Here is a 14,194-nt window from a genome sequence, read left to right on the forward strand (position 1 = left end):
CATGTGTGGGACCTCATAGTCTAGCAAAATTTTATGGAAAGTCAACCAGGGTCCAAAATTAACTTTCTGCCACACCAATGATGTGTGAATTAACTACCCCACACACCCTTAACACAATGCACAACTTACACACTCTTCTCTTCTCTAGCTTCTCTCTATTTAGTTGTCAGAAAACCTGGCATTGTTTATTACAAATAGTATTGACTCCTTGACATATTGCTTTGTTCCTTTCTTGTAAGTCGCTTTGGATAAAAGCATCTTCTAAATGCATAAATGTAAATGTAATGAAAATGTAAATTAAATGTAAATGTGCAAAATGTACTGACTAAAAATATGAAACTTTATTTTGTATGGGAGCCTATGTCTGCCACATAAGAAAATAAATCATGTTTTTGTATATCATAATTATGACACAAAAAGTTGAAATTATGACATTCAATCATCATTTTGATATTCTGTCAATTTCAACTGTCATCATTTCAAAATTTTAAATCAATTTTGACTTTGTATGTCATAATTTGGACTTTATCTCAAATTCGATTTGTCAAAATTCTGACTTTTGTCAATTTCAAATTTTTATGTCATAATTATGACTTTTATCTCATTATTATGATTTAGTCTATCATAATTATGACTTAGTATGTCATAATTATTATTTACCAAAGCATGAGTCTTTTTTTTTTTCATGAGTCGTTTTTCTTATTGGCGGAAATTATCTTCCATAATTTTTTTTTTTACATTTTTTTTTACTATTTATTTTCTGTCTATTCTGATTATTCCATATTCTATATATTTTTTGTTGTTGTTTTGTGGGTTTTGGTGAGGAATATTCCACGTGTTGAAACATTGAGTTAAACATGATGGTAAGTTTTCCACTGAGGGAAAAGTTGTACGAGCTGCGACAGGTGTTTCTTAAGTGAATCAGTCAAGACTATCATTCTTACAATTTGACTAATTAATTTACTGGACAATTGTTGGTTTATTTACTCACTAAATACACCAATTTTGACTTGAATTTGGCACTTAGCGCGTGTTCATTTTGGACCCTGCAGTCAGCAATTATAGTCCTATACTTATATATTGATTGAAGAAAGCAACACAATCCAGCTACCCCTGTTTATTTCAGTACTCACCTTGAGTTGTTTCATTTGCAGCTGGAGTTGTTTGACTTCCGTCTGAAACTCCTCCAGCTCCTCACTGCTGTAGCTGCACTCTGACTCATAGGTCTGAAAGAGAGAGTGACACTGTTAAAACAACTCTTTCATAAGTGTGTGACCCTACCTCTGGGATCTGAACGTAAAAAACCCCAATAAAACCAATACCAATTCAGTGCTCATACATCTATGTGAGACAAATCCAAAGGCACAAGGCTACAAAACAGGCAAACTCTGACAATCGAAGCGTTTAAGAGCTTCAAAAGACAGCTTTGATAACTTTTCTGAGCGGGAGAAAAGCTCCTTTAAGATCCCTGAGTAAATCTCCCGACATGCTCAGCTTCAGGAGAAAGTGAAGTCTCAAATGTGAGGAGGTGCTCTGAGGATTGTGCCGAAGTTTAGCCCAAATCAAAGTCAAGCACTCCGATACTAAATCCTGCGGGTCTACTTACAGGGGAATGAAAGGCAGAGGTGTCCATCAAACTAGCTGCTTCCTGATACGAGAACATAAAGGGTCCCTGTCCCAGTCCCGCCTCCTCCAGCTTCTCTTGATACACACTGCGGGTGGCTTCCACAAAGTCTTGTTAAGGAAACAGAGGCATATTTAGAAATAGCCAAGAAGTACACTAGAAATATAAAAAGCATGTAAGAAATTTAGATTATAACAATTACAGTATCAAAATCATTAAGAATTTTTTTTTATGTTTTAAAAAAAACTTAAGTCGGTCACAATGCAGAGGCATCATTTATTTGATAAAAAATACAGTAAAAACAGTAATATTGTGGAAAAAATTACTTTTTTCTATTTTAATACATTTTGAAATGTAATTTATTCCTGTGAGGCAAAGCTAAATTTTCAGAATCATTACTCATTGTCAGATATTCAGTGTCACATGATCCTTCAGAAATCATTCTAATGTGATGATTTGTACTGCTTTATATTTTTGTGAAAACTGTGATACATAACCTTTAAAAAATTTGGAAAGTAAGATATAACAAAAGAAAAAGTACACTGTAAAAAATGATCGTAATTTTAACGGTAAAAATGCTACAGTGAAAAACTGTTAATTGGTTAACAGAAAGTTTCCGTACTAAATACGGTAAATAACTGTGATAGATCTAACGGTACATTTAATGTAATTTTACTGTAACATACCGTTAAATTTACAGTTTTTGAAAGTGAAAAAACAACTCATTGTATCATTTACAGTGAAAAACCGTAAATTGACATTCCCACAATTCCCTGTGACACTTCACATTTGATGTATTTTTGTTGAAATAACTATGTTTGTTTCTTCATAGTTTTCTTAGTTTTTTCTAATCAGTTATGTACATTAGGGGTTTATGTTACATTTAATGTTGTTAAAATAATGTTTATTGCATTTTTAAAATTTCATGTGTTACCATGATGGTGTTTAATGTTTGTGTGAATGACACTGTGCAGCTTCTATATATATTAGTACTCTCTTGTGGAAGAACTGCTTGTGTTGAGCTTTGATTGATCATGTGACTCTCATCACTGCTGTGATTGATGGTTATCAGTGTACAAAACAGATATTAATACTTCAATAGGACGGTAAATTAACATTATATCATATTACCGAAATCCAATGTTAAATATACAGTTTTTTTCCGTAAAAACAACGGGAAGAAATTACCATTTTTTTTTACAGTATTTTTCCGTTTTTTAACAGAAATTTTCTGGCGCCCCTGCTGCCAGAAAATTACCGTTTTTTTACGGGTTTTTTTTTTACAGTGTAATAAATTACATTTTAAAATAGAAATTATTTTAAATTGTAATAATATTAACAATATTACTGTGCTTTTGATCAAATGAATGCAGCCTTGTTATTCGAAACTTTTGACCAGTCTGAGTGTAGATTTGAAAATGTGATTTCAGGTCAACATTTGCTTTCTAAACAGAAAAGTGGGTGCCATATGGTCTCTTCTCCTGTCACTCAGCTAAATATATCCAGATTGTTCCTCATAACAGGAGAAAGAGCATCTAGAAGGAATATTTATGTTCAGGTGCCCTTGCTGTAAGTGTTTGCACAGCTGAAGTACAAGAAAACAGGCAGAACTCTAGCTCCACCACACACACTTTGATCAGGATTTGCCGAGGTGACATCTTCCTGCTGAGGAGTTCAGGAGTGAAGCGTAACTCCCTGTCAAGAGCAGCCTGGAAATATACTTAGCTGTCTAAGTTTGTACTGAACCCAATTTTTTTTTCCCAGACAATCTGTCTCTAAAAACTCATTCTAAGTGTTTCAAAGCACAAACTCAAGCCCAATATCCAAATACGGAATGTGATTCCCTTTTCAAAAGGGGTATTTCCGTTCACGTCAAAATGTGATTATTTCCTGTGGTTATTTCAGGAGGATGGTAACATTACCTTAGGCACGCAAGCCGAACCAGTAATCATTGGCATCCAAAGATGAATACGAGAGAGATTAATATTAAATGTTTTTTTTATTTTTTTATTTCAGTAATGTTGAAATCCAACGCATTGCGTGCTAAACTCCAGCTTTTTTTTTCAATAAACTGCAGTAATCCTTTTTTCTTCGTCATGCAACCTGTTTAATTTAGTTATAAGCACTATGGAAGCCTAACACTCTAACAGTGAACAGTGCAAGTAAACTACCTATCAAGTGGGTCTCACGTGCTCATACTGGTGATTCAAAAGGGAGGAAATCTAAAAAATGGCACCTCAGATCAAAAGGGTTGCTGACCCCTGTTTCGGATTCATCTCCAATATTGAAATATGTGATGAATATGGGGATACAAGTCCACATCAAAATGATTGTGAAAATGAGGATAATGTCCTGCATCTACAGTAGTTGACTGACTGAGGATCATGTTAATAATGTGTCTATACCTCCATATGAGACCGTTCCCTGAGGGTCTGTAGTGAGACTCTCTCTGAGCTGCCGTCTCATCTCTTCTGTTAAATCCAGACCCAGGTACGACAGAGCCTGCAAAATGATCAAACGGTCAAAAAACCTTCATCATTATAGTGCTACAAGCCTGTGCTACAAATTATTTTAATTTATTCACTTCAAATGTTTCTTTAAAAAAAGAAGAAAAAAACAGTAACACTTCACAATAAGGTTCATTAGTTAACTACCTTAGTTAACATGAACTAAGAATGAACAGTACTTCTTCAGCATTTATTAATCTTAGTTAATATTCATTTCAACATTTACTAATACGTTATTAAAATCAAAGGTTGTATTTGTTAACTATCAGTAAATGCACTGTGAACTAACACGAACAAACAATGAACAGCTGTATTTTTATTAACTAACACTGACAAAGATTAATAAATACTGTAACAAATGGATTGCACATTGTTAGTTCATGTTAGTAATACATTAACTAATGTTAACTAATGAACCTTACTGTAAAGTGTTACCGAAAAAACTATAAAAACAAAGGGAAAATAACTATGAACACTGAACCTTAAATATTTAGTATAGTATATTTTAAGAGTTGACAGATAACTATGCATCTCAACTGTATAGTATCTAGTCAAGCTTAAAAAGAGTCATGCTACTGCTACATACACAAGATGGCAGTGTGGTAACAGAGGTCAAGTCAGTGGCGTACAATAAATCCAGGCTTATGGTCCATAAGAGTTCAAAAGGCATTAATAAGGCTAATCAGATTAAGGTCGAACCAACAATCTGATACTGCCACAAAAATAAGATATACTGTTCAAACACCAATGGCAAGAAAACTGTCCTGTACCAGGTAAAATATCTGCTTGAAAAACAGTGCAATGAACAGTATAAAGTCACATAGAAAACTTTGCACCATGTCAAATACCTGTTCGTGCAACACTTAACGTAGTGTGCATTGTGCCTTTAGTCCACATTTAAGTGCTCTCGTCCATTGAGACCTAATCCTATTAATGGGACGGTAGATTAGGGTCAGCCCCAGGATCAGCAGGATTAAATTAAATCTCTGCTAAACAACTGCACCATAACAAAGAGCAGAGACAGATATCTATGAGGAAAGTGACACTGAGATATGAGAGGTTAGTTACTCTGCACTGAGATACAGGCTCCTTTTGAAGTCAATCGTACAGATTCCAATGGGGGATTAACCCTTTAAATTCACCACATTTTCCTAATCATTACTAAAAAGTACAGGTACAAGCATAATGTCATTGCAATCATGAATAATGCAAATATATATATAAAGAGAATTACATTTGCGCAGAATAACATCCCTAAATTAACAGCATTATTTATTTATTTAATGTATATAAAAAAAACAAAAAAACATCCTACCCAAACGTAGTCAACATTTGGCCACGAAAACTGTTTTATGCCAAATGGAGGGGGCAAAACTGAAAGAAATGGCCTTCTGTCACAGGTGCAAAAGCTGTAGCCATAGTGGACCATTTTTACCATAACGCTGTTTAAAGAGTAGACAAAGCACGATGAAATTTTTAGTGATAATACATTAACTTTACAATAACTGTTTTGTAATAACCCTCTGTTGATCTGACTGTCCGTGGGCGGGAGTGTAATCTGTAGTTTTCACGAAAGCCCTGGAATTGTCAAAATACTTTTGGTGACAAATAAATGTGAATTTCTTGGTCCAGGTAACATGGAGAATGAGTAGACATTGTTCATTTACATTGCAACAATAAAAAGAAGGTTGAAAATCACTGTTTGTGTAAACCAGGCTTACCAGATCAAGCTTCTCTGATTTGAGCCGTATGTGGGGGTCCAGCGAGATCTTGGGTTTGGAAACAGTGGCTGGTCTCTGTGCGGTGGAGGCTGAGGGGGGAAAAGGGACGTAAAAAACACCAACTTTAAGAGTCATACTCAGATTACAGCATTTAGTGGTGAGAGCTAGTTAGCTGCTTTGGAAAACATGGCCTTAATGTGTTTTTTTCATTGTCTAGGAGAACAAATGAATGGGTATTATATTAATACAATAAAGATTATGACCTGTGTGAGGGATTTGAATCTAGGGGGCGAGAGAGATAGCGATAGAGAAAGAGAGGTATTAACGCCAGTGCTTTCAGTGGCGTGTGTATTGTTAAGCAACGCAGGGGATTTAGCTGCCTTCTGACGCTCATGACTGACAGGTTGAGCTCAGACACGTCAGACTCACGCAGACTCAGACAGGTTCAATGCTGGTAATTCAGGACCAACACGCACAGCAGGGAGCTCGGACAGGGGGAGTGGATTTAACAGGTGGAGCTGATTGTACACAATCCAGGACAACTAAAACAATCCAGATTAATGGTGCTTCTATGAATGTTCCACCAGAATTGCAAGCATGTGGATAGCCAAATATGTTTGTAGCGTAACTATTAATCGAAGGGATAGTTAATCTAAATATGAATTCTGTCAAATCACCCAAATGTTGTTCAAATGCATATCAATTCCTTTCTTACATAAGGAGAAATTACAAAAGGTGAATTTTTTGAAGAATTCTCTGGCCAGTTTTCCTTATCATGAAAGTGAATGGTGAGCTATCAAGCTCATCAGGTCTCCCCCCTGACCTCCGCAACTCTGACTCACTCCAACACTTTAAATTCACACTCAAAACTCATCTGTTTAGACAAGCCTACTTAGTCTGACCACTACTGCATTATCCTCCTGTACTGCTTTTAACTGATGTATTTTAACCTGTTTTTATGCTAGTTTTTACCCTAGTTAGTTCTTAGTTTGTCTTAATGCACCTTATTGTAAGGCGACCTTGAGTGTCCAGAAAGGCGCCAAATAAATAAAATGTATTATTATTATTATTATTATTATCAATCACAAAAAACTACAATAAAAGTGACCATTTAACTTGAGCACCATTTTCCCAAGTACTCTCAAACTACATATGGCAACATTAGATTTGGGGTCCTAACACAAATCACATTTTGTCACTTTTTGTCTAGTCCATTTCAGAGCATCATGGAGGGGAAGATTATCACACAAAGCTATTATATGACTTTGGAAGACTTGGGATATAGCATATGATTAATTTAGACAACTGTTATGATGCTTTTTGGTGCTTTTTTGCATTTTCACTTCTTGACAGTCCCCAATCACTTTGGGAAAGAGCAGCCAAGATATTCTTCCAAAAATTCTTCAAGTGATATGGGTGGCATCAGAAATTCAACTATCCAGTGTCCAAGCTCAAAATCTGACAACATAAGCACTTAAATCAACTTATATAAATAGTTTCATGTTTAGCCTAGTGTAGTACATTCATTTAACTAAATAACAGTCAGCCTTTATGTTAGGTGCAAACCAGTTGTAAACATCAGTTTCCATTGGATAGCAGAATTCTATAACAATCTCCACATCTCTACAAATCACAATTATTAAAGAATGACAACGAATGACCATAAGCATGTGTCTGAGCCTGAGCACAATCAGTCTACCTTTCCAGGAAGGACTCCCAGAAGGGCTTTTGCAGGATTACAGTGCCCATTATTCTTCTAAGATTTTATCAGCTAGTCTGGATAAATGGGTAATTAAGCACTATACACTTCATAGATGTCATGAATGATTAGAACACTGTGCTCGTAAACACGAGGGTTCACCCAGGGTTCAAGGGCGAGCCAGGGATAGCCTGACGGACAGGTGCGTGGGTGCACATCTCAGTGGGCCTGACATGCATTCATAGTGTGAACGTGAAATACAGTGGCGCCACAATGTATTTGGACACTGAAGCCATACTTTAAAATGTCTGAATGCCAAATGTCAAAATATCAAACCAAAAGGCATTTATTTTAAAGACAGCACACATTTAAAAAAAGGTTTCTTGACGGTTTCAATGGTTTCAAATGATAAAAAATGGATCGAAATTCGAAGGTCTTGCATTATTTGTTTGCAGATTCCACTGGGTTTGGTATTTTGTATCTAATACACAACCTTCCGATGTTTTTGGATATGTCCACAGGTGTCAAAATACTTTTTGGTCCTCTATGCAGAGAAATACAGAGCATTTTGGGGCATTATTTAAGCATACAAAGATCTCAGTGTCTGGAGAAGTGACTTGACATGTTAACATCCACACAGATAGCTTCTTCAAAGTATCTAATAGCATAAAATGGACCTAAGGGGCTATCTCTGTATGGTTTCTATAACAATTTATCAATCCCATTTTGTGCCTCAAGAAAGGATTACACATTACGCACAGCAAATCAATCTGTATTAAACAGCTACCCAGCTGCTGTGAACTGAGATAAGAGCACAATCTGACTCAACATGAAAGAGGCCTTCTTCCTTTATTTGGTTATGTCTTCTAGAATTTGATTGTGTAATTTCAACACCTCACATACATGCCCGACCCCCGGAGCACAGAGAGATTACTTTGCAACTAGCCGTTGATTAAAATCCAAACACTGCTACTGACTAATCCCCAATCTTTCTCTCTCAAAATAAATAATTGCTTTGCAATAAATCCTGTTTCTCCATGCACTGGTTCATTTTGGATGCTACTTTCACTAAGACACAAGGTGCAATCTGCAAGGTAAAGAAACTAAGAGAGCAACTACTTCCAGTATTCATTCAATTCAATGCATCTTTGTTGAATAAAGATGATTTCTTAAAAATCTTAATGAACCCAAACTTTTTAACAGATATTAAGATAATTTATATTTATATATTAGATATTTTAATGTAAATTTGTTTGCTGTAAAACACTAACATAATATGATATAAATGTTATGAAATTAGAGTACTCCTTTCAAAATGGAAATATTAGCCTTATGAATAACAAAATCTGCACTGTTCATGTGGGTGATGAGAAAGGGTGGAAACTAGCTGTAAAGCTCATTAATATAGAGTTAAGGGTGTTATGAGCCAACCTTTGAGACATGTACCTGAAACCTGTATGTCTGGAGGGCAGATTTCTGGGGAGGATGAAAGGACTGGAACTGTTTCCTCTTGTCGCATCTATGAGAAGAAAGTTATGAAGCATTGCATGCTTAGTAAAAAGACCATAACAAGGAAATTGCCTGTGTACAATGTACACAACAAGATATTGGTGTCATAATAATTATACAGAGACATGACATGATTTGTACACTATTAAACACTCACCTCAGGAGATCGGACATGAACCTTTAACCGGCTGGCGTTGTATCCATTTCCAGCCCCCCTCTGAACCCCATTATGCAATAATGGGCTGTTGGAAAAAGGTCCTTTTCCTGGAATGAAGGCAATATCCACCACTTGTTCCTGACTTCAAAGGTAAAGAACAGGGACAAAAGAAATAAATTCTATAAAAGAAATAAGTACAATGATACTGATTAATTATTAAATATTGTTCAAAAGACGTAAAGCTACATGAACCAGAGCGAATACCTGAATTTCACTTTATTGAGCACACTTTTGGCCTCCTCATATGTGACTCCTATCAACGACTCCTTGTTAACGGCGATAAGCTGATCTCCAGGTCTGAGCCGTCCATCCTATAAGGCCAAAGGAATGAAGATCCTTACTAAATGTTGCTGATCAGTCACAATTCTTGGCAGACGTTCAGTTTGAGAAAGCTGCACCAACAGCATCAGCAGGAACATAACCTACTGCACTACTCATCACCAGGTGGAGACCTCTCTCATGTCTTTACAGAGGACACCACTACAGCAACTCCATCCCCCCAGAGACACCAAAGTCACTAAAACTACACAACTGTGCCAAAAGTCTCACATTCGAGTGAATCCAATCCGCTTCCAAACCATTTCCACAGCTTGATTGTTTAGGGATGCACTATATCCACCTTATTTTGCAACACAGAAGTAAGCTATGTTCTGTGAATGTGTGAGAGTTCTGATTCATTTGCCACTATAGGTAAATAAATACAACAACTGCAGTTAACAGTGGAACAATTTGCACTACAAACTAGTTTGTTTATAATTATGACAATCCATTAAACTAAATTTGTTTGCAATTGTTTGGTTGTAAAACCATGTTTGCAATATCAAGTAGCATAACAAGCTGTTTTGTACAGCTAAAATAACTGAAAGTCTTGCACACTCAAGTTAAAAATGTCTCCTACGGTAAAACTTAGGTGGATATCAGAGTTGTATCAATATCGGCAAGTATTTGTTACTTTTTTAAGTCCTACTGGTTAGTTAAATCAAATGATTACTCCATGTATGATTTTTTGTAGAAAAAAATGGTACTCACTCCAAACGTTTGAACATTTTTACTGGAGGACACAACAAGAATATTGAGTAAGATTAAATACCAATTCAGTTACTTATTGCAGCATTCCTCTCGTCTCCTATGAGCAACAATAAAAGTGAGGCTAGCGTTTGGAGACACCAATATATGCAAGTAAACACTAAAACTAAAGGCTAGACAAAGTGATTCTTAAAAAAAAAAAAAAAGAAGAAGAATTCCAATGACCAAAAACATGGTAACAATATTTCAGATTGGAAGCTCTGAGTTATGATCATTGATTCTGGCTAAAAGATTCAAAACGGACATGGGACCTTATTTAATAGATGTTACAGATGGCCAACAATCTGACGCTGAAAATCGAAGCGATATTGAATATCTGAGTTTCAGCACAATAGTCTTGTAGGTGAATAGTACAGCTCCCCTCCCCGTTGTGGAGTTTTATATTCCACAGGGAGGGCGATGCCCTAGACGGGGTGCACCTGACCTCTGCAGTCTGCTGCGACAGCACTGTCCATGTCCAGAACAGCCCAGCGGAGTCTAAACCTATTTTGTCTTTCAGGAAAAGCACTTACTGGGGAAAACAATGTAAAGCAGGGGATAAATTGCTTAGATCATTTCCAGGAGATACCTACTTACTACCTACTACCTACCTACTTTAAGAGGAAACCTTTGCACTGGATCAGGCTATAACGTAGTAGTCTGACATTCTAGGATGTTATCCTCACTTAAATCCTGACTCCCTCAGTGATAAAGATGGCTAAATGTGTTGAAGCTTATTGGTAAGGTGTAAAAAGCTGAGTTATCCTTGCATTGGGGGCAAGATTCCCAGAGGTTTCTAATCTGTTTCTTTCTCCAGCTCAGAGTAAACACTTCCACGAATTGTGTGACATATGCGGGATATGTCACACAATTCGTGGAAGTGTTTACTCTGAGCTGGACATCTCATTTGTGTTTGTTGTTCTCACTGTTGTTAACAAACATTAAACAATTAGTCAATACATCATCAATCCTTCTTCCAAAACGTGTACTTGTCTTACTCTGATTCACTATGGTAAGCCTATTTTAAGTGTTTATATTTTAGACGTAGCAGGCTGGTTTTCAAGGGAAATTGCACACAAAGGAGAGTCTGCAGGCAAAAAGAGAACGCGACAGAGCTCGTAATAAAACAAGAATCAACATTGGCTTGGCTTTTCAGAGATGGCGAGAACTAAGGAATTTGAAATGTTGTAAAAGCAATGCGGAGATAGTAAGGTATTTTATTGAACAGATAGATTGCCATATGTAGCTCTCTAACAGAGTTCATTGTAAAGCATCATCTATTGTGAAGGGTCATTTCACTATGGTTGGTAGTCAAGGGAGTACCGTGTCTATTATTATAGCTTAAGTAATGTCTTCAGCTAGTCAGCTTGAGATCCTTTCCATCTAAACTGGTGATATCCCTTAAGCCTAGAAGTGAATGTTTTATGATCAGTAGGATAAACATATAAATTCACACAGCCATGTAGAGCCAAAGCACAGCCAAGAAATTAGTTCTTCCGCAAAATGTATTTGTTTTTGTTTTTTAGACCTCTAGAGTTGACCTCTAGACTCATTACAAGTTAATGAGTTTTCACAGTCTCTTTAGAGATGGCATTAATGCAATTGCTATTAATTGTGTATTTAACAACAATATTAAACAAATTAAATGATTAAAAAATTACACTTGTTACAAAATGTATAATGTGTATCTTTAACTACACATCGTCATATAAATCAGTCAGTGAAAATACTGTTTTAAGTCTCACGCATTTGTAGCTATAAGTGTTTGATTTACGAAACTTGTGTTGCGCATATTCAACGAGACCGAGGTATGATGACATAATATGCTTCAGTAAATGAATGCAATATAAATGACCGTACTTTCATTTAATACACGTGTATGTAATATATGTGCATATATAACTATTAAGTCATTAATAATTTAATTAATATATACTGTCATTTTTGAAAGTGCTACACTGAGTGATACATGTCTGTTGCATTGTTTATTATGAAAATAAACATTTGGATATATTAGATGTATATTTAATCTTTTTTTTTAAAGTAATCATGAGATTTGCACTCCACACCTGGGACAGGTAAACTCAAGTCAAAATGTAGGAGCCTCAACTCATTTTCACCACCATTCTTTTATACAAACTTCTTTAATACTGGACTGACATGCAATGACTGGTGGTTAAATTTCCCTCTCCACATCCTGTGAAGTGATGTATCGATGTTCCCTTATTCCTTATGCCGAAGCGAACTTCACTTACAGTCAAATGGAACCCACCTTATGTTTTCTATTAACTGAAAGTCATTTGTCCGGGAATCAGACCACTCAAAATCTGCAGTGCAAATAAATTACTGATCCTTGATCAATGATTTCTGCGTGGAAACACTAACACTTTATGCACAAATACACACAGGCACACAGTTTGTTAAAGGGAGCCAATCTCTCACCCGATGACAGTCTCCTCCAGACAGCACTTCCTGGATGAAAACTGCAGGGCCATCAGTTCTGTTGGAGCCACCTCCAATGGTAATACCCAGACTGCAGGAGCGAGCGATTGATATCAGCTGAATCACCCCTTCACCTGGGTGACTGAAACCAAACACACACACACACACACACACACATACTCAAAATGACTAGTGAAGTACAGCGTGGTACTGAATCAAAATAAACTGTTAAACAACTCAGTATGTAAACTTTACTAGACTAAATAATAATTTGTTATCAGTACCTTAGGGAGCGTAGCATGGGTCCTGTGTTGTTGTAATTACTCTGAGATCCAGCAGGACTAAGCAATAGAGGACTCTGAGATCTGGACGAAGACCCCGATGATATGCTGTCCAAGTATCTGCCTGCTGTGGCACAAAAAGTGAGATTTGGTTATTACTACAAAATACCCGATCAAACTTGACATAACACTACGTAGTTAGTAATTATGCAAGCTTATATGATAACCACCAGAGGGCAGTGACACAATCCATAAAGTTATCCATTTCAAAAACACTGGCTTGTTTAATCCACAATTTTAATAAAAGTTATTATTGGAACTCTGTTTGTCTGAGCTAACTGTTGCATAATGTAGCAAAAACTGAAAAAATTAACAAACGGAAAATTCTCTTCAAAGACTAAGTATATACAGTGCTATGCATAAGTTAATACACCCATGCTAAAGTTGACTAAAAAGAGGAATAAAAAATCATCTTTTGGAAATTGAACTTTGATTGAAAAAATTAGGAAAAATCCAACCTTTAAGGACACCAATTTTCTTTGTGAATGAATAATGCATCGTAAATAAATAAATGCTCTTCCTTAAAATACAGGGTGCATAAGTTTGGACACCCCTATGTTAAATTCCCATAGAGGCAGGCAGATTTTTATTTTTAAGTATTTTTATTTTATTTTTTGTTTAGGATACTATGCATCCTGATAAAGTTCCCTTGGCCTTTGGAATTAAAATAGCCCCACATCATCACATAGCCTTCACCATACCTAGAGATTGGCATGGGGTACTTTCCATAAGATCATCTCTCAATGCAAATCAAACTAGCTATTAGGCTAACTGAAATAAAACCATGCCAATCTCTAGGTATGGTGAAGGCTATGTGATGATGTGAGGCTATTTTAATTCCAAAGGCCAAGGGAACTTTATCAGGATGCATAGTATCCTGGATCCATGAAGTAACTGGCCTTTAAAAAAAAAATCTGCCTGCCTCTATGGGAATTTAACATAGGGGTGTCCAAACTTATGCACCCTGTATTTTAAGGAAGAGCATTTATTTATTTACGATGCATTATTCATTCACAAAGAAAATTGGTGTCCTTAAAGGTTGGATTTTTCCTAATTTTTTTAATTAAGG

At 36.1% G+C, this 14,194-nt stretch overlaps 1 protein-coding gene across 6 annotated transcripts in view; it reads right to left on the minus strand.

Annotated features, from left to right (window-relative positions):
* LOC311300094 (syntaxin-binding protein 4) overlaps positions 1-14,194 on the minus strand; it is a 43,508-nt gene that overhangs the window by 5,288 nt on the left and 24,026 nt on the right. For all 6 annotated transcript variants that reach the window (XM_084424206.1, XM_084424204.1, XM_084424208.1 and 3 more), the window contains 9 exons: positions 13,069-13,192; positions 12,785-12,926; positions 9,482-9,588; positions 9,218-9,359; positions 8,998-9,070; positions 5,853-5,941; positions 4,030-4,126; positions 1,607-1,734; positions 1,134-1,226 (listed from right to left, as the gene is read on the minus strand). In XM_084424206.1, the coding sequence (XP_084280332.1) occupies positions 1,134-1,226; positions 1,607-1,734; positions 4,030-4,126; positions 5,853-5,941; positions 8,998-9,070; positions 9,218-9,359; positions 9,482-9,588; positions 12,785-12,926; positions 13,069-13,192 (995 nt within the window). The remainder of the gene's footprint in view (positions 1-1,133; positions 1,227-1,606; positions 1,735-4,029; positions 4,127-5,852; positions 5,942-8,997; positions 9,071-9,217; positions 9,360-9,481; positions 9,589-12,784; positions 12,927-13,068; positions 13,193-14,194) is intronic.

The sequence above is a fragment of the Rutilus rutilus genome (genome assembly GCF_951802725.1).
Source record: "Rutilus rutilus genome assembly, chromosome: 1".
NCBI classification, from domain to species: Eukaryota; Metazoa; Chordata; class Actinopteri; order Cypriniformes; family Leuciscidae; genus Rutilus; species Rutilus rutilus.